Raw genomic sequence first — 27925 nt, 5'->3', positions numbered from 1 at the left:
CTGTAATACAACTGAGGAGCGAGGGTGGACCGCCCCTTTTATCTCTCTGTAGGTTTCCTGTTCCTAGGGTCGGATCCCCTCTCTCTAGTGGGTGCTGTTGTGGGCTCTTTAACCCCTTCACCCCAAAGCCTGTTTTCACCTAAGTGACAGGGCCAATTTTTACAATTCTGACCACTGTCATTTTATGAGGTCATAACTCTGAAACGCTTCAACGGATCCTGGTGATTCTGACATTGTTTTCTCGTGACATATTGTACTTCATAATAGTGGTAAAACTTCTTCGATATGACTTGCATTTATTTGTGAAAAAAACAAAAATTTGTCGGAAATTATGAAAATTTAGCAATTTTCAAACTCTTAGTTTTTATGCCCTTAAATTAGAGAGTTATATCACATAATATTGTTAATAAACAACATTTCCCACATGTCTGCTTTACATCAGCACAATTTTGGAAACATAATTTTTTTTTGTTAGGACAATTATAAGGGTTAAAAGTTGACCAGCGATTTCTCATTTTTGCAACAAAATTTGCAAAACCATTTATTTACGGACCACCTCACACTTGAAGTGACTTTGAGGGGTCTATATGACAGAAAATGCCCAAAAGTGACACCATTCTAAAAACTGCACCCCTCAAGGTACTCAAAACCACATTCAAAAAGTTTATTAACCCTTCAGGTGCTTCACAGGAATTTTTTGAATGTTTAAAAAAATTGAACATTTAACTTTTTTTTCACAAAATTTTTACTTCAGGTCCTATTTGTTTCATTTTACCAAGGGTAACAGGAGAAATTGGACCACAAAAGTCGTTGTACAATTTGTCCTGAGTACGCTGATACCCCATATGTGGGGTAAACCACTGTTTGGGCACATGGCAGAGCTCGGAAGGGAAGGAGCGCCATTTGACTTTTCAATGCAAGATTTGCTGGAATTGAGATCGGAGCCCATGTCACGATTGGAGAGCCCCTGATGTGCCTAAACAGTGGAAACCCCCACAAGTGACACCATTTTGGAAAGTAGACCCCCTAAGGAACTAATCTAGATGTGTGGTGAGCACTTTGAACCTCCAAGTGCTTCACAGAAGTTTATAATGTAGAGCCGTAAAAAAAAAAATTTATATTAATTTTCACAAAAAATGATCTTTTTGCCCCAAATTTTTTATTTTCCCAAGGGTAAAAGGATAAATTGGACCCCAAAAGTTGTTGTGCAATTTGTCCTGAGTACGTCGAAACTTCATATATGGGGATAAACCACTGTTTGAGCGCATGGCAGAGCTCGGAAGGGAAGGAGTGCCATTTGACTTTTCAATGCAAAATTGGCTGGAGTTGAGATCGGATGCCATGTTGCATTTGGAGAGCCCCTGACGTGCCTTATCAGTGGAAACCCCCCACAAGTGACCCCATTTTGGAAAGAAGACCCCCTAAGGAACTTATCTAGATGTGTGGTGAGCACTTTTAACCCCCAATTGTTTCACTAAAGTTTAGAATGTAGCATTGTGAAAATTAAAAAATCATTTTTTCTTTCCACAAAATGATGTTTTAGCCCGCAATTTTTTTTTTCCCAAGGGTAACAGGAGAAATTGGACCACAAATGTTATTGTCCAATTTGTCCTGAGTACGCTGATACCCCACATGTGGGGGGGGGAACCACCGTTTGAGTGCATGGCAGAGCTCGGAAGGGAAGGAGCACCGTTTGCAATGCAGACTTAGATGGAATGGACTGCAGGTGTCATGTTGCATTTGCAGAGCCCCTGATGTACCTAAACAGTAGAAACCCACCACAAGTGACCCCATATTGGAAACTAGACCCCCCAAGGAACTTATCTAAATGTCTTGTGAAAGCTTTGAACCAACAAGTGTTTCACTACAGTTTATAACGCAGAGCCGTGAAAATAAAAAATATTTTTTTTTCCACGAAAATGATATTTTATCCCCTATGTTTTTATTTTCCCAAGGGTAACAGGACAAATTGGACCCCAAAAGTTGTTGTCCAACTTGTCCTGAGAACGCTGATACCCCATATGTTGGGGGGAACCACTGTTTGGGTGCACGGCAGAGTTCGGAAGGGAAGGAGCGCCATTTGAAATGCAGACTTAGATGGATTGGTCTGCAGGCGTCATGTTGCATTTGCAGAGCCCCTGATGTACCTAAACAGTAGAAACCCCCACAAGTGACCCCATATTGGAAACTAGACCCCCCAAGGAACTTATCTAGATGTGTTGTGAGAGCTTTGAACCAACAAGTGTTTCACTACAGTTTATAACGCAGAGCCGTGAAAATAAAAAATATTTTTTTTCCACGAAAATGATATTTTATCCCCTATGTTTGTATTTTCCCAAGGGTAACAGGACAAATTGGACCCCAAAAGTTGTTGTCCAACTTGTCCTGAGAACGCTGATACCCCATATGTTGGGGGGAACCACTGTTTGGGCACACAGGAGAACTCGGAAGGGAAGGAGCCCTGTTTTACTTTTTCAAAGCAGAATTGGCTGGAATTGAGATCAGACGCCATGTCGCGTTTGGAGAGCCCCTGATGTGCCTAAACAGTGGAAACCCCCAATTATAACTGAAACCCTAACCCCAACCCTATCCCTAGCCCTAACCCTAACCCTAACCCTAGCCCTAACCCTAGCCCTAACCCTAGCCCTAATGGGAAAATGGAAATAAATACATTTTTTTACATTTTATTATTTTTCCCTAGCTAAGGGGGTGATGAAGGGGGGTTTGATTTACTTTTATAGCGTGTTTTTTAGCGGATTTTTAGGGTTGGCAGCTGTCACACACTAAAAGACGCTTTTTATTGCAAAAAATAGTTTTTGCATCACCACATTTTGAGAGCTATAATTTATCCATATTTTGGCCCACAGAGTCATATGAGGTCTTGTTTTTTGCGGGACGAGTTGACGTTTTTATTGGTAACATTTTCGGGCAGATGACATTTTTTGATCGCTTTTTATTCCGATTTTTGGGAGGCGGAATGAACAAAAACCAGTTATTCATGAATTTCTTTTGGGGGAGGCGTTTATACCGTTCCACGTGTGGTAAAATGGATAAAGCAGTTTTATTCTTCGGGTCAGTACGATTACAGCGATACCTCATTTATGTAATTTTTTTTATGTTTTGGCGCTTTTACACAGTAAAAACTATTTTATATAAAAAAAATAATTGTTTTTGCATCGCATTATTCTGAGAGCTATAACTTTTTTATTTTTCTGCTGATGATGCTGTATGGTGGCTTTTTTTTTGCGGGACAAGATGACGTTTTCAGCGGTACCATGGTTATTTATATCCGTCGTTTTGATCGCGTGTTATTCCACTTTTTGTTCGCCTGTATGATAATAAAGCGTTGTTTTTTGCCTTGTTTTTTTTTTTTTTTTGCGGTGTTCACTGAAGGGGTTAACTAGTGGGATAGTTTTATAGAGCGGGTCGTTACGGACACGGCGATACCAAATATGTGCACATTTATTGTTTTTTTTTTTTTTACATAAATAAATGAATTTATTGGGAAATGTTTTTTTTTTTTTATTTGGGGATTTTTTTTTATTTTTTTTTACACATTCTATTTTATTTTTTTTTACTTTCTAACATTGTCCCAGGGTGGGACATCTCTGTATTAGATCAGATCGTTGATCTGACACTGTGCATAGCACACTGTCAGATCAACGATCTGACAGGCAGTTTAGGTGGCTTTCTGGCGCCTGCTCTCAGCAGGCGCCGGCTAGCCAGGTCACTTCATGACCCGGAAGGAGTCCGGCGGCCATCTTGGATCCGGGGACTCCTTCCGGGTCACCGGAGCAACGCGATCTCATTGCGTTGCTCCGGTGGGAGAGCGCAGGGAGCCCCCGTCCCTGCGCGATCCCCCTATATGCCGCTGTCACTACTGACAGCGGCATCAGAGGGGTTAAATGCCCACGATCGGCGATAGCGCCGATCGTGGGCATTGCTGCGGGGTGTCAGCTGTCATATAAAGCTGACACCCGCACCCGATCACCACGGCGCTCAGCGCGAGACCGCGGTGATCGGTGCGCCGTACTAGTACTGCTGCTGGCACTAATGCAGTGCCGGCAGCGCAGTACTAGTACGGCGCATGTCACGAAGGGGTTAAAAGAGCATTACCGGTAAGTAATCTGGTATTTTGCTGTCATGGTTTGCGGGTGCCATTGCGGTTTCCATCTAAATCTCCAAATTACGAGATTCAGATTAACCCCTTAGTGACCGTGCTAAATTTTTGAAATGTGACCAGTGGCACTTTATGTGGCAATAACTCTGGAACGCTTCAATGTAACCCAGTGATTTTGAGATCGTTTCTTGTGACACATTATAACGTATGATAATGGTAAATTTAGGTCTATATGTCTTGAGTTTATTTATAAAAAATATTAAAAATTTGACAAAAATGTAAAAAAAAAAGTGCAATTTTCAGACTTTGAATGATTATCCCTTTAATCCAGAGTCATACCACAGAAAAGCATGAATAAATATTTTTCCCTCATGTGAGCTTTTGATCAGCACCATTTGCAAAATGTTTATTTATTTTGTTAGCATTACAAGAGGTTTAAAAATGTAGCAGTAATTTTTCATTTTTTCAAGGAAATTTACAAAATGTATTTTTTTAGGGACCTATCCAGGTTCGAAGTGACTTTGGTGGTCCAATATATTGGAAAACCCCCAAAAGTGATACCATTTCAAAGACTGCACCCCTCGACATATTGAAAACTGCTGTCAGGTAGTTTATTAACCCTTCAGATGATTTTCAGGAATTAATGGAAAGTGGCATAAAAGAAACGGAAAAGTGCATTTTTACCACCTAAATGTCACTAACTTCTGAACAGGCCGCTGTAGCCGGCAGACTAAGGCCGCTATTTGCCTTTGAATTGCCATGGCAAACATTAGGACCACATAATCATGACCTCTAGGTGTCAATGAGGTAAAATCAGAAGCCAACACACTCTGTTAACGATTTATATGATGTAATCACTTTTGACAGCAGCATCTAAGGTGTTAAACAGATATTGATGGTGTTAGGACTGGCGGAATGCACCAAGTTAAAGATGTAATGGTATTAGGTGCGTTCGCAGTCCGAGGTCCACCGTGCAGGTGAAAACCTGCTGCTAAGTGAATGGCGGCACTATATGGTGGTACAATGTGATTACACACACGGGTTAACTTCACCCTGTGTGAAGGAAGCGATCCCTGTTGAGTCACAGGGTCGCGGTACCGCACAGAGAGCGCAAGCAAGGAACCACAGAACTCTACCCCAGGACACAGGATTAGAGTTAGTGTAGACCTCTTGCGATCAACACCACAATTGGGGTATCAGAGGTAACTATTATGCACAGAAGTGTGTGCTGTGCCACACTAGCGGATGCCACTAACCACCCAGACTTGGGTCAGGAAAGCGCTGAGAAAGCGCATGGTGCCGCACTGGCGGTCACAGCAACTAAACGCTGTAATGTGTGTTTTGTGCTGATGGCTTAGTCGGGCGCTAGATAGCTACCATCATTCGCGAACAGTCAACAACACTAGGAATGGGAATGATTTAGGAGCTTTCATCCATCGACATACATCCATCTACACACACACATTATATCAAGTCAATACTAGCGCATGGCCGTGCGGTCATGCGCAGCTTATATAGTTGCAGCACGTTCAGGACCTTCCAATAAAGGACCAATGGGAAGTTGCTACCGAAGTTTTGCACTTTCAGGACCTTCCTGGAGGACCAATGGGATGTGCTGCAGTACCTGAGCATGTGACCCTCGATCTCCAACGGGAGATCTTGCCCTGGGCATGCTCAGAAAGAGAAAAGTAGGACTTAGTCCCAAAAGCATCTGCTCGCCGCTGCCCAACACTGACTTCAATGGCAGAAGCAGGAAAAGCAGCAGTAACTCTTTGTACAGAGTGGGACTGAGCAAGACGCTGGTACCGACGTCTCCGCTGAGCAGACTCCACTGCGGCAGGAGAAGAATAGGAGACCGCAGCGGAGATGGCCTGAGATTCCCCCTGTGAAGAGGCAGGAACTCGACCCCTAACAATAACGACCCCCCACTCCTAGGGCCCCCCATCCTTGGGCCTCGCTACGCTCGAAGGCGGCAACGAGCTGCGGAGCCTGAATGTGCTCAACACAGTGGAACCGAGAGAAGAACAAGGACCATCTGGCCTGGCGAGAATTTAGCCGCTGGGCTGTTTGCAAATATAGCAAATTTTTGTGGTCAGTAAAAACTTGAAAGGGAAAACGAGCCCCCTCCAAGAGATGTCCGAAAAGGCCAACTTCATCGCTAGCAACTCCCTTTCCCCGATGGAATAATTCCTCTCCGCTGGTGTGAAGGTCTTGGAGAAGAAGAAGCAAGGATGCTTCCGACCTTGAGCATCCTTTTGGAAGAGGACTGCTCCTGCACCAACGGAAGAGGCATCCACCTCCATTATAAACGGCTTATCCACATCGGGACGATGTAGAATGGGAGCGCTAGCAAAATGAGACTTAATAGAAGAAAAGGCCCTGGAGACCTCTTCAGACCACAACTTGGGATTTGCTCCCTTCTTGGTGAGGGCCACCAAGGGAGCTACCAAAGTTGAGAAGTGGGGAATGAACTGGCGGTAATAATTAATGAACTCCATAAAGCGCTGCACCGCCTTAAGAGAATGGAGCTCTTGCCAGTCCATCACAGCCTGTAGTTTGGCAGGATCCATAGCCAATCCCTGGGAGGAGATGACATAGCCCAGGAAAGGTAAAGACTCCTGCTCAAACATACACTTCTCCAACTTTGCATAAAGAGAGTTTGCCCGTAGGAGGTCGAGGACTCTGCCAACATCTCTCCGGTGGGAGTCAATATCTGGATAAGAGATGAGAATATCATCCAGATAGACTACGACCGAGGTGGAAAGCATATCTCGGAAGATGTCGTTGACAAAGTCCTGGAAAGCGGATGGGCATTACAGAGCCCAAAAGGCATCACCAGATACTCATAGTGCCCATCTCTGGTGTTAAACGCCATTTTCCATTCGTCACCCTAACGGATGCGAATCAGGTTGTAAGCACCCCGCAGATCTAGTTTAGTAAACACCCTTGCTCCCCGAAGCCTATCGAAGAGCTTAGATGTCAAGGGCAAAGGATACTTATTCTTAACGGTGATAGTGTTAAGACCCCTGTAGTCTATGCATGGACGTAGTTCCCCATTCTTCTTCTGCACGAAGAAGAACCCTGCCCCAGCAGGTGACACTGACTTCCTAATAAATCATCTTGCCAGATTACTGTGACATTGCCTCCATCTTTGGGAGAGATAATGGATAAACTTGACCCCGGGGAGGCTCAGCACCAGGCAAGAGATCAATAGGACAGTCACAGGGGCGATGGGGTGGAAGGGTCTCCGCTGCCTTTTTGGTGAAGACGTCTGCATAAGACCAATATTGCTTGGGGAGAAAGGAAAAAATCTGCGAGTACCTGTGTAGTAGCAACCTGAACGCACTCCCTCTGACACCTACCCCCACAAGATTCACCCCATCCCAGAATTCTGCCTGAGGACCACTCGATATGAGGAGAGTGGTACCTGTTATGACCTGGTGGTTAAGAGCACCCGGCACGACCTGATAGTTAAACTCACACAGGACAAGCTCTGGGATATGGGAGCTCTGCTGACCGCAGGCCCCAATCCTATCACACACACTAGAAATAGCCGTGGAGCGTTCCTGACTCTCCCTAGACGCCTCTTCACAGCCTAAGCGCTAGCTAGCCCTAGAGATAGAAAATAAAGCCTGCCTTGCCTCAGAGAAATTCCCCAAAGGAAAAGGCAGCCCCCCACATATATTGACTGTGAGTAAAGATGAAAGTCACAAACGCAGAAATGAAACAGGTTTCAGCAAAGGGAGGCCAGACTTACTAAACAGACAGAGGATAGGAAAGGTATCTTTGCGATCAGCACAAAAAACTACAAAAGACCACGCAGAGTGTGCAAAAAGACCTCCGCACCGACTAATGGTGCGGAGATGCCACTCTGCATCCCAGAGCTTCCAGCTAGCAAGACAAAATCATGATAACCAGCTGGACAAGGAAACAATGAACAAATAATAACTATCAGGGACTTAGCTTCTGCTGGAGAAGACAGGTCACCAGAAAGATCCAAGAGCGAACTGAACCAATGCAAAAACATTGACAGCTGGCATGGAGAAACGATCTGAGTGGAGTTAAATAGAGCAGCCAACCAAAGGACAAACCACATCACCTGTGTAAGGAACCTCAGAAGCAGCAGCTCCACTCACAGCCACCAGAGGGAGTCCATGGACAGAACTCGCCGAAGTACCATTCACGACCACAGGAGTGAGTTCGACAACAGAATTCACAACAGGTACCGTAGCAAAGGTATTCCCAACAGGACCTCATCAATTCCCTCAGGAATGATGAGCAGAGATATAATCTCCTGATGGGATGGTGACATGGACAGAGTAAAAGGGATGGTCTGGTGTGTTATCTGTGAGGGCAGTGTCGACCCATTCACCACTCGCACCGTTACTGGTTGAGCTAGCATAACCAGGGGTATTGCGTGACGTTGGGCGAAGGCAGAAGACATAAAATTGCCCTCCGCCCCAGAATCCACGCAGAGCTCTACCGAGTGGGAGGATGAGCCTATAATAATTGTCCCCTTAAAGGACAATTTGGAGGCAAACGTCGCCGTGTCTAGTGTACCTCCACATACTACCACTAGACGCTGATGTTTCCTCGACCGCTGGGGACATCTGGTGGCAAGATGTCCTGACTGCTTGCAAACACAACAAACCTGGAGTGCACGAGCGGTCCGGGACTTAGATCCTGCTCGTGACACTTCCATGGTCTCATGTGACTCAGGAGCCTGGACTGGAGATTCCAAAGGTTTGGCGAAGGTGGGAGCCAGCCGAAACCTTTGCCTACACTGGGTTCGCTCTAACCTCCGCTCGTGAAAACGTAGGTCAATACGAGTGGATACTGCTATTAATTTCTCCAGTGTGGCGGGAATCTCCCTAGTGGCCAGGGCATCCTTAACGTGGTCAGCCAGCCCCCTCCAAAATATTGGAATAAGGGCTTTATCCGACCACTCCAGTTCAGATGCTAGGGTGCGGAAGTGGACGGCAAAATGGCTGACCAAGGACGAGCCCTGAGTCAATGCCAACAGTTGGAGCGCCGTATCATGGGTGACACGAGGTCCTAAGAAGACCTGTTTCGGAGTGCTCAGGAATAACGGAGCACTCTGCACCACATGTTCGCCACGCTCCCACAGCGGCGTAGCCCACTCCAACGCCCTGTCCGACAGGAGAGACACAATAAACCCCACCTTTGCCTGCTCTGTAGGGAAACGAGAGGCCAGAAGCTCGAGATGTATAGAGCACTGACTCACGAAACCCCTACAAGACTTACTATCACCAGAAAATTTTTCTGGTAGCGGGAGGCGAGATAGAGTCGGTACAGGGGTGGCAGTGGACAAGGTAGCTGCAGCCACGCTAGCAGCCTGAACAGCGACAGAAGTGACATCCACAGCTGAGGTTGAACGCTCTAGAGGTGCTAGTATTATGTTAGGACTGGTGGAACGCACAAAGTTAAAGATGTAATGGCATTAGGTGCGTTTGCAGTCCGAGGTCCACCGTGCAGGTGAAAACCTGCTGCTAAGTGAATGGCGGCACTATATGGCGGTACAATGTGATTACACACATGGGTTAACTTCACCCTGTGTGAAGGAAGCGATCCCTGTTAAGTCACAGGGTCGCGGTACTGCACAGAGAGCGCAAGCAAGGAACCACAGAACTCTATCCCAGGACACAGGATTAGAGTTAGTGTAGACCTCTTGCGATCGACACCACAATTGGGGTATCAGAGGTAACTATTATGCACAGGAGTGTATGCTGTGCCACACTAGCGGACGCCACTAACCACCCAGACTTGGGTCAGGAAAGCGCTGAGAAAGCACACGGCGCCGCACTGGCGGTCACAGCAACTAGACGCTGTAATGTGTGTTTCGTGCTGATGGCTTAGCCGGGCGCTAGATAGCTACCATCATTTGCGAACAGTCAACAACACTAGGAATGGGAATGATTTAGGAGTTTTCATCCATCGACATACATCCATCTACACACACACATTATATCAAGTCAATACTAGCGCATGGCCGTGTGGTCATGCGCAGCTTATATAGTTGCAGCACGTTCAGGACCTTCCAATAAAGGACCAATGGGAAGTTGCTACCGAAGTTTTGCACTTTCAGGACCTTCCTGGAGGACCAATGGGATGTGCTGCAGTACCTGAGCATGTGACCCTCGATCTCCAATGGGAGATCTTGCCCTGGGCATGCTCAGAAAGAGAAAAGTAGGACTTAGTCCCAAAAGCATCTGCTCGCCGCTGCCCAACACTGACTTCAATGGCAGAAGCAGGAAAAGCAGCAGTAACTCTTTGTACAGAGTGGGACTGAGCAAGACGCTGGGACCGACGTCTCCGCTGAGCAGACTCCACTGCGGCAGGAGAAGAATGGGAGACCGCAGCTGAGACGGCCCGAGATTCCCCCTGTGCAGAGGCGGGAACTCGACGCCTAACAGATGGTGCCAACACCGATCGTGGCTTATGCAGCAAGTTGTCAGCTATAGTGTACATCTGACAGCTGCTGGACTGTCACCTGCATGCGGATGCTATTCTCTTATATCTCGGGTCAGTAAAAAGACGTATATGTGGTCATTTTGGGGTTAAGCCCCTGAGCGATCCATTCACTATAATGAGGCAGCAAAGTTACCGCCCACATGCAGCATTTCAAAGGAACTCCGTAACGACAAGAGAGAGGGTCTTCAGCAGGCCCCCAGCTGTCACAGCAACCCAACAGCGACCCACAATCACATCCCAGGCACGTTGATGGGCACTTAGAACGAAGCATCCCCATGCCAGCATGTGTTAAATGCCGCTTTTAGATATTGACAGAGGCATTTAACAAGTTAACAATCACGGGCTCTGCTCCACCCACAATTGCTAGAAGTGGGCCCTGACTGTAACACACAGCCATCGACTGTGAGCCCACTTAATACACTCGGTTCTGACTTGCGCCCTACTTGTATGGCGCATGTCGCGCAGGAGTTATACTCTCCTCCCAGAATGGCTAAACTGAAACCCATGAAGATCGGATGGAATAGATTATTCCCAGAAGAAAGATCACGTAACCTTACTGGCAGACTCTGTTTGCATTGTGGTGATCAAAATAATTATTACACAAATTGTCCCAAACCGTAAAACAGGGAGAACTTCAGACCCTACGTGAGGAGGGAGGTAACTCCCTAGGAGGGAGGGAGTAACTCTCTGCTCCACCAAAGGTAAATTACTCATGCCTATGTCTATTCCTTACAGTTCCTCAGTGTGCACGCATTTATTGATTCCAGAGCAGCAGAAAATTTTATTGACATCTTTCCACTTTCAATTTTATTTAAATAATGATCCCAATAATTCTCCCTGCAGCATTTGGCTTCAGTCATGGGGTCGGGGGCGTTGTGGGTTCAGTCATTCCTCTGACAATACAGAACTGCGGCTGTTACCATGAACCCGTCACTGACTGACAGCCAGCCTCAATGTAGAGTCAGTCAGGACTAGCGCGGTTACAATGGCCACTCTGTATACTCAGAGCAATGACTGAACCAGCGGTGCGCCCTCCTCCTTGACTAAAACTGAATGCTGGAGAGAAGAATAAAGTTCATTTTCTCCCCGATGCATTCAGCTGCATGTTGGCACTGGGTAGAATAATATCACTGCTAACCTTTAGATTAACTACATATCTGCAGGTTAACAGTGTCATTTCTAGTTAGTTGTAGGTTCCCTTTAATTTTGTAGTATAACACTTCAATAAAATGGTGCCAGAGTCAGCATGTGCTATCCAACGCCATTTTTTTAACACACAGTGTCTGTGAATTTGCATATACAGTGTCTTCTATAAAATGGTTCCGGAGATCGCGGTATGTTTGACTTAGGCACCATTTTATTGAAGTAATGTACTAAAACGTCAACAAAGCAGTGGGCATGCACCACCCATTGCCATTATCCCTATGGCCGGCACGTGCGCACTGGTATGTTGACATTGTAGTCCAGAGCATGGAACAGATACTAGGAAACAGGTCAGTACACCATAAGATGTGCAGGGGGCTGTAGGAGTGCAACGACCCAGCAGCAGTTCCGCTACCGCCTCCTTTGTACAAGGAGGAACAGGATGAGCAGTGTCAGAATCCTGCAAAATTACCTCCAGCAGGCCACTAATATCCATGTGTTTGTTCAAACTGTCAGAAACAGACTCCATAAGTGGGTGTTGTGCTTACAGCCCAACACCGTGCAGGGCCATTGGCATTTGCCAGATTGGTAGAGTCAACATTGGCATCCTGTGCTCTTCATGGATGAGAGCAGGTTCACACTAAGCACATGTGACAAACGTGACAGAGTCTGGAGACGATGTGGAGAACTTTCCGCTACCTGCAACATCCTGCAGCTTTACCTGTTTGCCAGTGGGTGAGTAATGGTGTTGTGAGGCATTTCTTTGGAAAGACGCACAGCCCTCCATGAGCTAGCCAAAGGTACCATGACGGTCAATCGGTACGGAGTAGAGATGCTCAGACCCATTGTGAGACTATATGCATGTACAGTGAGCACTGGGTTCCTTCTGATGCATGACAATGCTAGTCCTCATGTGGCTGAAGTGTGTCAGTAGTTCCTGCATGATGAAGGCACTAATGCTATGAACTGGCCTGCCCGTTCCCCAGACCTAAATCCAATCAAGCACATCTGTGACATCATATCTTGGTCCATCCCCCAAAATCATGTTACACCACAGACTGTCCAGAAATTGACTGATGCCTTAATCCAGCTCTGGGAGGAAATCCCTCAGGAGAACATCCACCACCTCATCAGGAGCACACCCAGGCATTGTAGGGAGGTCATACAGGCACATGGAGGCCACACACACTACTGAGCATCATTTCCTTGTCTTGAGGCTTTTCCACTGAAGTTGAGTCAGCCTATAATTTGATATTCCACATTGATTTTGAGTATCATTCAAAATATAGATATTTTATTGTTCTCAACGCATTCCACTATGTAATATATAAAGATTTGCAACTGGAATATCAGTCAGTGATATCTAGGATGTTGCATTTTAGTGTTCCCTTTATTTATATATATATATATATATATATATATTTGTATTATTTTTTTCCAGTACTCCTCCTAACACTGTATGCCGCTGATGATAGTGATAGCATACAGGTATTCCTTTTTCACAGGAGGTAAATAATAATCATTTTTAAAACAGCTCTAGACTTTGGGCTATTAAAGTTTAAGAATTAAAGATGGATATGCCACGCATGCCTCAAAGGTGCAATGATGCTCACCTATTGGGAGAATGATCTCAGATTTTTAATCTATCCTTTAAAAACAGACCCAGACACCCAAGAGAAGAAATATACATTGGGTGCGGAAAGTATTCATACCCCTTTAAATTCGTCACTCTTGGTTTCATTGCAGCCATTTGGTAAATTCAAAAAAGTTCATTTTTTTCTCAATAATGTACACTCTGCACCCCATTTTGACTGAAAAAAAGAGAAGTGTAGAAAATTTTGCAAATTTAATAAAAAATAAAAACTGAACTATCACATGGTCATAAGTATTCAGACCCTTTGCTCAGACACTGCAGCCTTCCACCAGTCAGGCCTATATGGCAGAGTGGTCCGAAGGAAGCCTCTCCTGTGTGCAAGACATATGAAAGCCCGCATAGAGTTTGCTAAAAAAAAACACATGAAAGACTTCCAGACTATGAGAAATAAGATTCTCTGGTCTGATGAGATGAAGATACACCTTTTTGGTGATAATTCTATGAGGTATGTGTAGAGAAACCTAGGCACTGCTCATCACCTGCCCAATACAATCCCAACAGTGAAACATGGTGGTAGCAGCATCTTGCTATGGGGGTGTTTTTCAGCTGCAGGGACAGGACGACTGGTTGTCATTGAAGGAAACATGAATGTGGCCAAGTATAGTGATATCCTGGATGGAAACCTTTTCCAGAGTGCTCTGGATCTCAGACTTGACCGAAGGTTCATCTTCCAACAAGACAATGACACTAAGCACACAGTTCAAATAACAAAGGAGTGGCTTCAGAACAATTCTGTGACTATTCTTGACTGTCCCAGCCAGAGCCCAGACTTAAACCCAGTTGAGCATCTCTGGAGAGACCTGAAAATGGCTGTCCACCAATGTTCACCATCCAACCTGACAGAACTGTAGAGGATCTGCAAAGAATAATAGCATAGGATCCCCAAATCCAGGTGTGAAAAACTTGTTGCATCATTCCCAAGAAGGCTCAAAAGGGTACTTCTACTCAATACCAAGCAAAGGGTCTGTTAGGACTGGCGGAACGCACCAAGAAAGATGATATAGATGCGTTCGCAGTCCGGGGTCCACCGTGCAGGCGAAACCCGCTGCTAGTAAATGACAGACTATATGGCGGTACTAAAAGTATAAACACGCGGGTTAAACCTCACCCAACGTGAAGAAAGCAGTCCTGTTAAGTCACAGGACCGCGGTACCGCACATAGAGCGCGAGCAAGTAGTCAGTGAACTTAACCCCAAAAGGGATTGAAGTCCGATTAGACCCTTGCTGGCACAACACCGCAACTGGGTGTGAAAAGAACCTTAACAGTAATATAAGAGCACAAGAGTGCGTGCGATGCCGCACTGACGGACGCCACTAACCACCCAGGCTTCGGTATGGAAAGCGCAAGGCAAGCGCACGGCGCCGTACTGGCAGGCACAGCTAAAGGACGCTGTGATGTGTGTAACATACAGATGGATAGTCGGGCGCTAGAGAGCTACCATCATCAGCGAGCAATCAACAACTCTAGGGAGGGATATTTAGGAGCTTTCATCCATCGACATACATCCATCTACACACACACATAATAATTGTACACTAGCGCATGGCCGTGCGGTCATGCGCAGTTTATATAGTTGCAGGACAGGAAGTGGCCACAGAAACTTTGCCCTTCCAAGACCTGCCAAGAGGACCAATGGAATGCGCTGCAGATCCTGAGCACATGACCCTCGATCTCCAACGGGAGATCTTGCCCTGGGCATGCTCAGTGTGCGCAAATAAGGACTTAGTCCCAGAGAAGTCCGCTCGCTGCTGACCAGCATTGACTTTAATGGCAGGAGCTGAAGAAGCAGCAGTAACTCTCTGTACAGAGCGAGACCAAGCAAGACGCTGGGACCGACGTCCCTGCTGAGCAGACTCCACTGCGGCTGGATAGGAATGGGAGACCGCAGCGGAGACGGCCCGAGATTCCCCCTGTGCAGAAGTGGGAACTCGAGACCTAACATGCCCCCCCCCTCCTTGGGCCTTGCTACGCTCGAAGGCAGCAATGAGCTGTGGGGCCCGAATGTTTTCAGCAGGTTCCCATGACCTGTCCTCTGGGCCATAACCCATCCAATCCACCAAATAGAACTTTTTGCCGCGTACCACCTTGCACCCCAAAATAGCGTTCACCTCATGATCGTCCGTAGACGAACCCGATGTCCCGGCAGATGACTCGGAAAACCGGGACATGTATACGGGTTTCAAGAGGGACACGTGAAAGGTGTCGGTGATACCCAAGCGTGGAGGAAGAGCCAGACAGTAGACCACGGGATTAACCTGTTCGAGAACCTTGAAGGGACCCAAGTAGCGAGGAGCAAACTTAGTGGACTCAACTCGCAGCCTGATGTTACGGGCGGAGAGCCACACCAAGTCGCCAGGGGTGCCGATGAACATCGGCGGAGGACCTCATTCTCTCCTTGGAGGCCTGAATGGCATCCTGAGTGTGGTCCCAAATGTCCCGTGCCTCCACAGCCCAGTCTGCCACCCTGGAGTCAGCGGAGGACACAGGCAAGGGCACAAGAACACGCGGATGCTGGCCGTAATTTAAGAGGAATGGAGTCTGACCGGTGGAGTCGGCTACGGCATTGTTAAGTGCAAACTCTGCCCACGGTAGCAAGGATGCCCAGTCATCCTGCCTGGCAGAAACAAAATGTCGCAGATATGTGACCAAGGTCTGGTTGGCCCTTTCAACCAACCCATTCGTCTCTGGATGATATGCCGAAGAGAGATTTAACTCAATACTGAGTAGACGACAAAGCTCTCTCCAGAATCGAGACGCAAACTGGGGACCCCGGTCACTAACAATTTTGTCTGGCATACCGTGTAGGCGAAAGATATGCTTGATAAACAAGACAGCCAACGCCCGTGCAGATGGTAGCCGTGGAAGAGGCACCAAATGTACCATTTTGGAAAAATGGTCGGTGATCACCCAGATAATGGTGCAGTTACGAGACTTGGGCAAGCCCACCACAAAGTCCATCCCGACCATCTCCCAGGGCCTGTCCGCCACGGGCAGAGGATAAAGCAAACCAGCTGGCCGTTGCCGAGGAGTCTTGTTCCTGGCGCAAGAGACACACGCCCGAACATACTCCGCGACATCACGGGCCATATGCGGCCACCAGTATGTCCTCGCCAGTAACTCAGATGTCCTTTTAGTACCAAAATGTCCACCCACCCTGGACGAGTGCGCCCAAGAAAGAACCTCCGGTCGCAAACTGGATGGAACAAAAGTCTTACTCGGGGGCACAGACTCCAGCGAAACCGGAGCCACAGTTCTCAAGCTCTCGGTGGGGACAATAAGCCGAGGCTCCTCCTCCTCCTCCGCAGATGACACAACGGAGCGAGAGAGAGCGTCGGCCCGAATGTTCTTCTCCCCAGAAAGGAAATGGAGGGTGAAATGAAACCGGGAGAAGAACAAGGACCATCTGGCCTGGCGAGAATTCAACCGCTGAGCTGTCTGCAGGTAGACCAAATTTTTATGGTCTGTGAAGACTTGGAAGGGAAAACGTGCTCCCTCCAAGAGATGTCTCCACTCCGAGAAAGCCAACTTCATGGCAAGCAACTCCCTGTCCCCGATGGAATAATTCCTCTCTGCTGGTGCGAAGGTCTTGGAGAAAAAGAAGCAAGGATGCTTCCGACCTTGAGCATCCTTTTGGAAGAGGACTGCTCCAGCACCAACAGAAGAGGCATCCACCTCCATGATAAATGGCTTATCAACATCGGGGCGATGTAGAATGGGAGCGCTAGCGAAGTGTGACTTTATAGAGATAAAGGCCTTGGAGACCTCCTCAGACCACAATTTGGGATTCGCCCCCTTCTTGGTGAGGGCAACCAAGGGAGCTACCAAAGTTGAGAAGTGCGGGATGAACTGGCGATAATAATTGATGAATCCCATAAAGCGCTGCACCGCTTTAAGAGAATGGGGTTCCTGCCAGTCCATCACAGCCTGTAGTTTGGCAGGATCCATAGCCAATCCCTGGGCTGAGATGATGTAGCCTAGGAAAGGTAAGGACTCCTGCTCAAACATACACTTCTCCAACTTGGCATAGAGGGAGTTTGCTCGTAGGAGGTCGAAGACTTTGCTAACATCTCTCCGGTAGGAGTCAATATCTGGAGAGTAGATGAGAATATCATCCAGATACACTACGACCGAGATGGTGAGCATATCCCGGAAGATGTCGTTCACAAAGTCTTGGAAAACGGCTGGGGCATTACAGAGCCTGAAGGGCATCACCAGATATTCATAGTGCCCATCCCTGGTGTTAAACGCCGTCTTCCATTCGTCCCCCTCACGGATGCGAATCAGGTTGTAAGCACCCCGCAGATCTAATTTAGTAAATACCCTTGCTCCCCGAAGCCTATCGAATAGCTCGGATATCAAAGGCAAAGGGTATTTATTCTTAACGGTGATGGCGTTAAGACCCCTGTAGTCTATGCATGGACGCAATTCCCCATTCTTCTTCTGCACGAAGAAGAATCCTGCCCCAGCAGGTGACATTGACTTCCTGATGAACCCTCTTGCCAGATTTTCCTGGATGTACTGTGACATTGCCTCCGTCTCCGGGAGAGATAGCGGATAGACTCTACCCCGGGGAGGCTCAGCACCAGGCAAGAGGTCAATAGGACAATCATAGGGGCGATGGGGCGGAAGGGTCTCCGCCGCCTTTTTGGAGAACACGTCTGCATAAGACCAATACTGCTTGGGGAGAGAGGATAGATCTGCGGGTACCTCTGTTGTAGCAACCTGAACGCACTCCCTCTGACACCTACCCCCACAAGATTCACCCCATCCCAGAATTCTGCCTGAGGACCACTCGATATGAGGAGAGTGGTACCGTAGCCAAGGTATTCCCAACAGGACCTCATCAATTCCTTCTGGAATGACGAGCAGAGAAATAATCTCCTGATGAGATGGCGACATGGACAGAGTAAAAGGGATGGTCTGGTGTGTTATCTGTGAGGGCAGTGTCGACCCATTCACCACTCGCACCGTTACTGGTTGAGCTAGCATAACCAGGGGTATTGCGTGACGTTGGGCGAAGGCAGAAGACATAAAATTGCCCTCTGCCCCAGAATCCACGCAGAGCTCTACCGAGTGGGAGAATGAGCCTATAGTAATTGTCCCCTTAAAGGACAATTTAGAGGCAAACGTCGCCGTGTCTAGTGTACCTCCACCTACGACCACTAGACGCTGACGTTTCCTCGACCGCTGAGGACATCTGGTGGCTAGATGTCCTGGCAAACATGACAGACCCTGAGTGCACAAGCGTTCCGGGACTTAGATCCCGCTTGTGACACTTCTCTGGCCTCATGTGACTCAGGAACCAGGACCGGAGATTCCAGAGGTTTGGCAAAAGTAGGAGCCAGCCGAAACCTCTGCCTACACTGGGCTCGCTCTAACCTCCGCTCGTTAAAACGGAGATCAATTCAAGTAGAGACTGTTATTAACTCCTCCAGTGTGGCAGGAATCTCCCTAGTGGCCAGAGCGTCCTTTACGTGATCAGCCAAGCCCCTCCAAAATATGGGGATAAGAGCTTTATCCGACCATTCCAGCTCAGATGCTAAAGTGAGGAATTGGACGGCAAAATGACTGACCAAGGACTCACCCTGAGTTAATGCCAGCAGTTGAAGCGCAGTATCATGGGTGACTTGAGGTCCTAAAAAGACCTGTTTCAGAGTGCTTACAAACAGCGGAGCAGTCTGCACCACATGATCGCCACGCTCCCACAGCGGCGTAGCCCATTCCAACGCCCTGTCCGACAATAGAGATACAATAAATCCCACCTTAGCCCGCTCTGTGGGGAAGCGTGCAGCCAGGAGCTCAAGATGAATAGAGCACTGACTCACAAATCCCCTACAAAATTTGCTATCACCAGAAAATTTTTCTGGCAGCGGGAGGCGAGAAAATGTCGGAACAGGGGTGGCAATGGACAAAGTTGCTGCAGCCACACTGGCAGCCTGTACAGCAACTGCGGTAACATCCACAGCTGAGGTTGCGCTCTCGAGAGCCGCCAACCTACCCTCCAGCTGCTGGATATACCGGAGGGATTGCTGTTTCTCTGTCATCACTAGCCAGACCCTGGCGCTAGTGTAATGTTAGGACTGGCGGAACGCACCAAGAAAGATGATATAGATGCGTTCGCAGTCCGGGGTCCACCGTGCAGGCGAAACCCGCTGCTAGTAAATGACAGACTATATGGCGGTACTAAAAGTATAAACACGCGGGTTAAACCTCACCCAATGTGAAGAAAGCGGTCCTGTTAAGTCACAGGACCGCGGTACCGCACATAGAGCGCGAGCAAGTAGTCAGCGAACTTAACCCCAAAAGGGATTGAAGTCCAATTAGACCCTTGCTGGCACAACACCGCAACTGGGTGTGAAAAGAACCTTAACAGTAATATAAGAGCACAAGAGTGCGTGCGATGCCGCACTGACGGACGCCACTAACCACCCAGGCTTGGGTATGGAAAGCGCAAGGCAAGCGCACGGCGCCGTACTGGCAGCCACAGCTAAAGGACGCTGTGATGTGTGTAACATACAGATGGATAGTCGGGCGCTAGAGAGCTACCATCATCCGCGAGCAATCAACAACTCTAGGGAGGGATATTTAGGAGCTTTCATCCATCGACATACATCCATCTACACACACATAATAATTGTACACTAGCACATGGCCGTGCGGTCATGCGCAGTTTATATAGTTGCAGGACAGGAAGTGGCCACAGAAACTTTGCCCTTCCAAGACCTGCCAAGAGGACCAATGGAATGCGCTGCAGATCCTGAGCACATGACCCTCGATCTCCAACGGGAGATCTTGCCCTGGGCATGCTCAGTGTGCGCAAATAAGGACTTAGTCCCAGAGAAGTCCGCTCGCTGCTGACCAGCACTGACTTTAATGGCAGGAGCTGAAGAAGCAGCAGTAACTCTCTGTACAGAGCGAGACCGAGCAAGACGCTGGGACCGACGTCCCTGCTGAGCAGACTCCACTGCGGCTGGATAGGAATGGGAGACCGCAGCGGAGACGGCCCGAGATTCCCCATGTGCAGAAGTGGGAACTCGAGACCTAACAGGGTCTGAATACTTATGACCATGTGATATTTCAGTTTTTCTTTTTCAATAAATTTGCAAAAAATTACTATATTTCTTTTTTTTCAGTCAAAATGGGGTGCAGAGTGTACATTAATGAGAAAAAAATGAACTTTTTTGAATGCACCAAATGGCTGCAATGATGCTGAAGTTTGATAGGTGGTAAATCAGCAGGTAACTAATGAGAGGGCATTATTTCTGATATTTAAGAGACGTCATTAGAGAATCCACCCATTACAGGGTCTAAGTGAATGTTAATGATGGCTGAGTATTCCATCATCAAGACCACTACTTGACCTTCTTATCCCCGGATGATTTCCTTTTCTTGGAATGAAACGCGTAGGGAGGTGGTCCTGGATAGGAAAGGTCTATGGAGTTATGCATCGATTTGTTGGATCTCCTGATTGATTGAATGTTGGAATGCATTCTTTATATGGCATCTTCATGAACGGGTGAGATTGTTCCATATTATATCATGCACTCTTTGTACTGACTTTTGCAAGCACAGTGATCATCAGTGGTACTGATGAGTGTCACATATTTTGAGCAAAAGTATACTGGTACAAGCAGCAGCATTACTATATATATTTCTTCAGCCATTTTGCTGAGTTTGGATAAAGACATGCTAGCTGAATAAGCAGTTGTGAATTGGAGAGTATCATTCTGCTTTGAGTACTATTATCTTGATTTCTTTTATTATTAGATAATTGTTTGACCAACTGTTGGTAATACACATTTGTCTATGCGTGTAGTGTGTAGTGTCATGTCATTTTAATAGGTATATTAAATGTTATGTTTTAGGTCCCTTTAGTGTGCTACTTATCTTGAATTTGTGGGTACCCCCCTTTTTTTCTTAGAGTTTGGTTGATCTTCAACCCTTATTTCTATCAAATGGCTGCAATGAAACAAAGAGTGAAAAATTTAAAGAGGTCTGAATGCTTTCCTTATCCACTGTATATACACAGTATATATTTAGATTTTTTTTTCATATGCAAGTGTAAATAATAAATGGAAAAGCATTCGTCTGTGATCTCACCATTTTGCAAGGACTGGCATTCTGATCTCTCCAGAAGCATTTGACTTTGTGAAAAACCAGTCATGTCAGTCTGCCGAATTCGTTCTTCCAATATTCGTATCTGCGCCTCCTTTTGGGCAACCTGCAGACCCTTAAAAAGAATTTAAAAAATAAGAGGAATTAGCATTCTAGTAAACTATGTTCTCTTTCAAATAATTTTTTTTAATTTTTGGTATGGGATTTAGGAATCAGGGGGGAAAGGCAAGAGGGAGGGAGGAATATGGAATAGAGGTCAAGGGTAAAGGGTAAGGGAAAAAACGGTAATAAATGAAAAAGCCCCTATGGGAATAGGGGAGACAAGCAATCATAGATATCTGTAGTTATATACATAGTAAACCGTTGCTCAAATACAACAGCTGAAAAAAAAACCAAAAGTATTAATCACACAAACAGTTTGAGTAATATATGGAACGAATAGGAATAAATCTGTAAATCTGTAAAGTAACAAAGTCAAGTGTCACTTAAAGAGTACATCACCCAAAAAATTGCTTAAATCAGCATCTGAAAGTAAGAATACACATTAACATAGATAATGCGAAATATAAACTGTATGGAACACTAAAATAAATGTTGCTTGACAGAGAGAAAAAAAAATTCACTTGAGTGTAAGTCAGTTAAACTTAACGTATGAAGTATATGATGGCCTGTCTTGTCCGGATCACCTCCAGATGACCCAAAGACTTTGTTGGGAGGAAAGTTCGGCTCATTCACATGCTGTAATATGGTATATATGGGAAACAGTTTTACTGGGCATATTAAGTGATACTTTCATTTAGGGCGAGGATTTGATTTGAACATAGAGGTGAGACAGTGCGAAACCTTGGAGGATGTTATACCCGTATGTTTCAGAAAGTCTGCTGCCTCTGCCGGAGAAGAAAAGATGATCCATTTTGATGCAAATTTCACCTGTAGGTTAGAGAACTGGTTCCAGTTGTATGGTATACTAGCCTGTTGAAGCCCACTAGTAGTAAACTGAAACAGTTTTCGCTTTTGCAAAGTATCTTTACACAGATCCTTAAAAAAGGTTAGGTGGCTGTATGGAGAAGAAAGGAATCTTGACTCTCTTGATATACCAAGCAGTGAATTTCTCATGCAGTTGGGGTAACATGAAACAATAACATCTGTAGCTACATCAGATGGAAGATAAGAAGGCCTGCATATCCTAAAGGACTTTTCAACCAGATTTCTTTCTTGAATGTTAGGAAATAGCTGAGAAATCATTGAGGAGACATATTCCATCAATTGGAAGGTCTGAATCGTATCTGGGATCCCTCTAATCTTTACGTTGTTCTTTCTTTTGAAGTCCTCAAAATTAGCCAGGCTGTTTCTGAATGATGTAATATCCCTTTGGATGTTGTCCAATGAATCTGAAAATGTAGAAAGGTTCTGTACTTGTTTGGGAAATGAAGTCTTGTGAGTCTTGTATGAGGAGATAACCTCTCCCGGGATATCAGAAGATCTGTCAGAAGCCCCATTAAAATTTGAAAGTGTGGAATCAGCTATACGCAAGAAAGTATTTTTGGAAAGTTTCTTAATAAAAGTCTCGGATGCTTTAGCTTTGCTCAGATGCTTAGAATCAACCAATTTTGTTTCCATTTAAAAAAAAAATTGAGTTGTCATCCTTAATAGGGTCTTTTTTTAGAATATCCACTGATGTAAAAAGGGCCTTACATATGTTGATCATAAATCTTTCAGATGGGTAATCATCAGTGGCTCGTATATTGTCAATGAATTATTAGAAATACATTGCCCAGTATTTTCCTTTGATCTAATTTACCAGTGTCATCGTTTTGTAAAGATTTTCCTGTAGATACAGAATTGTTATAACTGGTTGTATTTTCTGAGATAGAATATGAGTATGAATATATGGATGAGACATCATCAGGATCTATGTCGTCAGAAGAACAGCTACTCATATAGACAAAAGAATCCATCTCCTCATCAAACTCCTCAGAGTGAATACTTTCCAATTGCTCCAATGAGTTGAGGGATTTGTCTGATTGGTCCAATTTATACTTGTCTATGGAGAAGGTATTTTTTGTTTCTTTAGAATATTTAGGAGAGCAGGAATTTATATTGTGAGGCATGCCTTCAATTTCCTCTAATTTGCTGTCCATGGTGGTATACAGAAAGGAGTAAAAGTCAATGTTTTTTGTATCCTCTCTGATCTGGTTCAATAGATCAGATAGAGTATTTTCTCCAAGTGAATAACCCAGTGGTACTTCTAATTCATTCCCATTAGATAAACATTCTGCTATATTCAACTGTGGTTTTGTCAAGTGCTCCCTTCCTTTAGTGTAGGAGTTATTGGTGGCACAATTCTTTACAAAAAGAGGTGGCTGATGATTTTTATATTTAAGTATTGGTAGTTTGTTCATCGCACGATATGAACCCCTATTAGTGCCGTTCCTTTGGTCTTTACTCTCCCCTGTTATGACTGAGGTGTGTGGGAGGATTTTCCCTTCTATGTCCCAGTGCTCTGAGTGAATTCCGGAGGGCTTTCCCTCTGACAGTCCATGGTGGTGGGCTCCTGACAGGCCCCGCAGCTGCACAGCACCCCTCTCTCCCTCCCCCACCTTATCCAGCGTGTTACTTCCTTCACGGCCGTCCCTCCCCGGCACAAACACCGGCGCTTCATATCTAAGTTTACCTCCTTGGTCTTTGAGAGCTGTGGAGATCCCTCTGTGTCTGTACAGCACTGAAGCCGGTGATTTATCCTTCGCTGCCCATTGCAGCGTCACAGTATCAGACTTCCCCGCGGTCCCCCGGCGCCTCTCTGGATCACCACCCTCTAGCACCAGAGCAGCAGTGAGCGCGGGAATCTTCGTTGCAGGCTTCGCTGAAGCCGGAGTTCCATTAACCGGACCTCTCTGCTGCACCACAGCGTCAAGCACAACACGATCTCCTGGCGCCTCCCCATATCCTCGTCATCTGACACCGGAGCTGTGGTATGGGAGGTAATCTCTGTCATGTCTCCATTCAATCCCTTCCGCTGCGCCACAGCTCCATGATCTGTCGCAGTCCTCAGTCGCTTCTTCAGAATACTGATGGCTGTCACTGGAGCTGCGGTAAGAGCAGGAAAACTGGCCATGTCATTATTCTTTCCCTTCTGCTGCGTCACAGCATCAGGGTTTATCGCTTTCACCCGGCTTCCATTCGGGGCACTGTTAGTTGATACCGGCGCCTTGCTAAGAGCATGAAGCTTTATAACAGGTGTCCGTCGGGTCATCTGAGTATCAAAAAGCCGTGGTTCCATCGGGTTTTGGCAGGGATCCATATTATGAGGTAAAGGCCTTGTCACTTTTAACTCAGGGGAAAGCAGGCCTTCATTAGGCCTCCTCCCTGTGTCTTTCCGTCTTGATAAAGGAAATTTCTTTGATGAATCATCTTTTTTCTTATTATAACCCAGTGTAGGCATGTTCCAACAAATTTTAAGACCAAATATACCACAATTAAGTAAGCTGAAGTAGTGGAAAAGAAAGGGATTTTCAGGAGCTATGCAGAAGCACATCCACTCCTGTTCCCTGCAAGTCACGCCCCCCTAGTAAACTATGTTCTAAAGGAGAAGAGAAGTACTGTAAATCATATTTCATTTTTTGGGTATAATATATAGTTTTACACAATATTAGAGATCATTGTTTCATTTCTATTAAGGATGTGAAATTCTGGAAAGGATATTCAAGATGCCGACAATTCCGCGCTCCTCTAAAATCAGGCAAGGGAATCACAGAGTTCAGAAGGGTTGCATACTTTATTCAGGGTTATAAAACTACGCATTGCGTGGACGTTCTCTCCACTTCCTCAGGTACATAACCAATCTGCAGCCCACCTATCATACTTACTATATGTGTTGTGCATACTCACAACGTGTGAGGCTGCTGTCACACTAGCAGTATTTGGTCAGTATTTTACATCAGTATTTGTAAGCCAAAACCAGGGGTGGAACAATTAGAGGAAAGAGGAAAAGTATAATAGAAACATATGCACCACTTCTGCATTTATCACCCACTCCTGGTTTTGGCTTACAAATACTGATGTAAAATACTGACCAAATACTGATAGTGTGACGGCAGCCTAAAGGTGAGAATTTTACCTTACAGTAAGCGAATTGTTATTTTGGTAACTGCGCTATTGCGTCCCTCTCTTTATCGCTTCTATGAAGGATATGAACAGAACCCAAAAAAAGAAATTGTTTTAAACCGTTAGAACTGCCTAATATTTGCATCTTTAAATGCACAGTGGGCATGAGTTTATGAAATCACATTGACTTTGCTAGGACAGTTAAACACTGCAAATATTCTGCACAAAAATATGTAGCGAATAAAAATGCTAGGTTGCTAAAAAGCCATTTGAATCAATATGCAAATGAGAGTGCTTTCAGTTCATGGAAGCACTTCCCAAGCCACTGGTCTCCAAAACTCTAATCCCCATCCAGAGCTGCTGTTTGTCTGACAGTTCCTTTGCTTGAAATTACACAGCGAAGAAGCTGTCATTCAAGCAGAAGGTGATGCTGCTGACATATTCCCTTTAAAAAGGTCTTGCTGGTCAGCTGGGACTAATCCAGCAGATCCCATCAAGTTCCATGACATAGCATGTAGCATGCATTTTTTTCAAAGAGAGTGAGGCAATACTGAAAGCTGCTAGTGAAAACAATGATGTCCGATACAATAATGTCTCCTTTGCTATAATGGTGGGCTATCTAGGAGAATTCTCTAGGTACACTCCTGACAGCTTACAAAGAGAAGGGACACACATGCTCATTTCAACTGACAGTCTATCATGTCGAAAAATCATCCAGCGTTAATGGGAGACTGTCATCTCCAAACCGCAAATTAAACCATCCATACAGCTATAAACTGGCCTTCTGCACAGTGTCCGTGCACAAGTTGAGCGCTGTCAATCAATATATGACAAGAGTGCTCAGTGTAAGTGATTTATTTAGCATTTGGGGGTGATATAGTGCTCCATACAGTATAAAGGGCCCCACATAGTGCTCCATACAGTATAATAGGCCCCACATAAAAAAAAATACTCACCTCTGCCTATTCCCCAGCTGCTCTGGTCTCTTCAAAGTGTCTTCAGATCCTCTGCACATCTCGGTTCAGAAGTGCAGCTGAGACGTCAGACGCAGAGGGTTAATGATTGGAGAGGAAGCATCAGCTGATGCTCCCTACTCCATCATAGCCTTCAACTGTATTGGCATTTAGGATGCCAATATAGTTGAAAGTAAAATGTCAGGTGAAATTGAATGATGGGTGGGGGACCCGCACAGCGTTGTGGGCCAAATATACTCAGGAGACCTTCTCGGTTTCACAGGCCAAATATATTCGCTCTGTGGGTGAGATTTGGCCTGCAAGCCAGAGTTTGACACATGTGATGTACAAGGTAAGGAGGATGGAGGATGTAGGTCAAGGGGTTGGGAGCAACTCTGGTGGTAATTAGATAGCAGCAGCGTTTTTGAAGGTTGAAGACTTTCTTTAAAAGGTTAGTTTTCAGGTTGCATCTGAAGACTTTAATCATGGAAGACAATCTGATGGGATGAGAATCTGAAAAGGGGATGAAAGATGGAGGACTTCAGAGGACCAGACATCATGTATTGTACATATTGGAAAATTAGAGGAAGATGTATGGCAGAGAAAGGTTATTAGCAGCCTTATAAATCATATTTAATATTTTTAACTGAATTTTTTGAGTAATTGGTAGTTAGTGAAGGGATTTGTTAGTGGAGAGGCAGAGGTGTAGAGCATAGAGTGGTATGTTAGACATGCAGCAGAGTCAATGATGGATTGAAATGGTGCAAGGGTGCTAGATGGAAGGCCACAGAGAAGAATGTTACAGTTTTCCAGATGGGAGATGAAGATGAGGTATTGTACTAATATTTTTTATTCCACAACATTTAGAAAGTGCAGATTTGGGAAAAATGTTTACTGTCAAGGATGCAGAAGATAGTAAAAGCTTAGAAGTGTGGTTTTGAAGGACACAGCTGAGTCAAGAGTTACATCCAGGTAACAGGCTTGTGGGACAGTGGAGAATGTAATATCATTAACTGTGATAGATCTGGTGGAGGTTGATTGAGATGTGGAAAAAAGTTCAGTTCTGTTTTGTCCATGTTGAGTTTTAAAAAGCGGGACGAGAAAATTATCGATAGGCAACAGAAACTATTAAAGGGAATCTGTCATCAGGATTTTACTATGTAATCTGAAGACAGGATGCTATAGGGGTAAAAACACAGATTTCAGCGATGCCTCTCCTATCAAGCTCCATGGTTTTGTAATGATTGTTTTAGAACCAGGAGTTTATCATTACTGGGACACAGCACGTACATGCTAGTCCGACACGCCCCGTTCTGTGATAGGTATCTCACTGTCTATAGCTA

At 45.6% G+C, this 27925-nt stretch overlaps 1 protein-coding gene across 3 annotated transcripts in view; it reads right to left on the bottom strand.

The window, feature by feature from the left end:
* The window catches only part of KIF21B (kinesin family member 21B), a 764016-nt gene that overhangs the window by 312160 nt on the left and 423931 nt on the right, over positions 1–27925 (bottom strand). For all 3 annotated transcript variants that reach the window (XM_069756481.1, XM_069756482.1, XM_069756483.1), the window contains exon 22: positions 21511–21640. In XM_069756481.1, coding sequence (XP_069612582.1) covers positions 21511–21640 — 130 coding nt within the window. The remainder of the gene's footprint in view (positions 1–21510; positions 21641–27925) is intronic.

This window comes from Ranitomeya imitator, chromosome 3 (assembly GCF_032444005.1).
Source record: "Ranitomeya imitator isolate aRanImi1 chromosome 3, aRanImi1.pri, whole genome shotgun sequence".
Taxonomy (NCBI): domain Eukaryota; kingdom Metazoa; phylum Chordata; class Amphibia; order Anura; family Dendrobatidae; genus Ranitomeya; species Ranitomeya imitator.
Note: the sequence above shows the minus strand (reverse complement) of the source record. Positions and strands in the feature narration are given on the sequence as shown.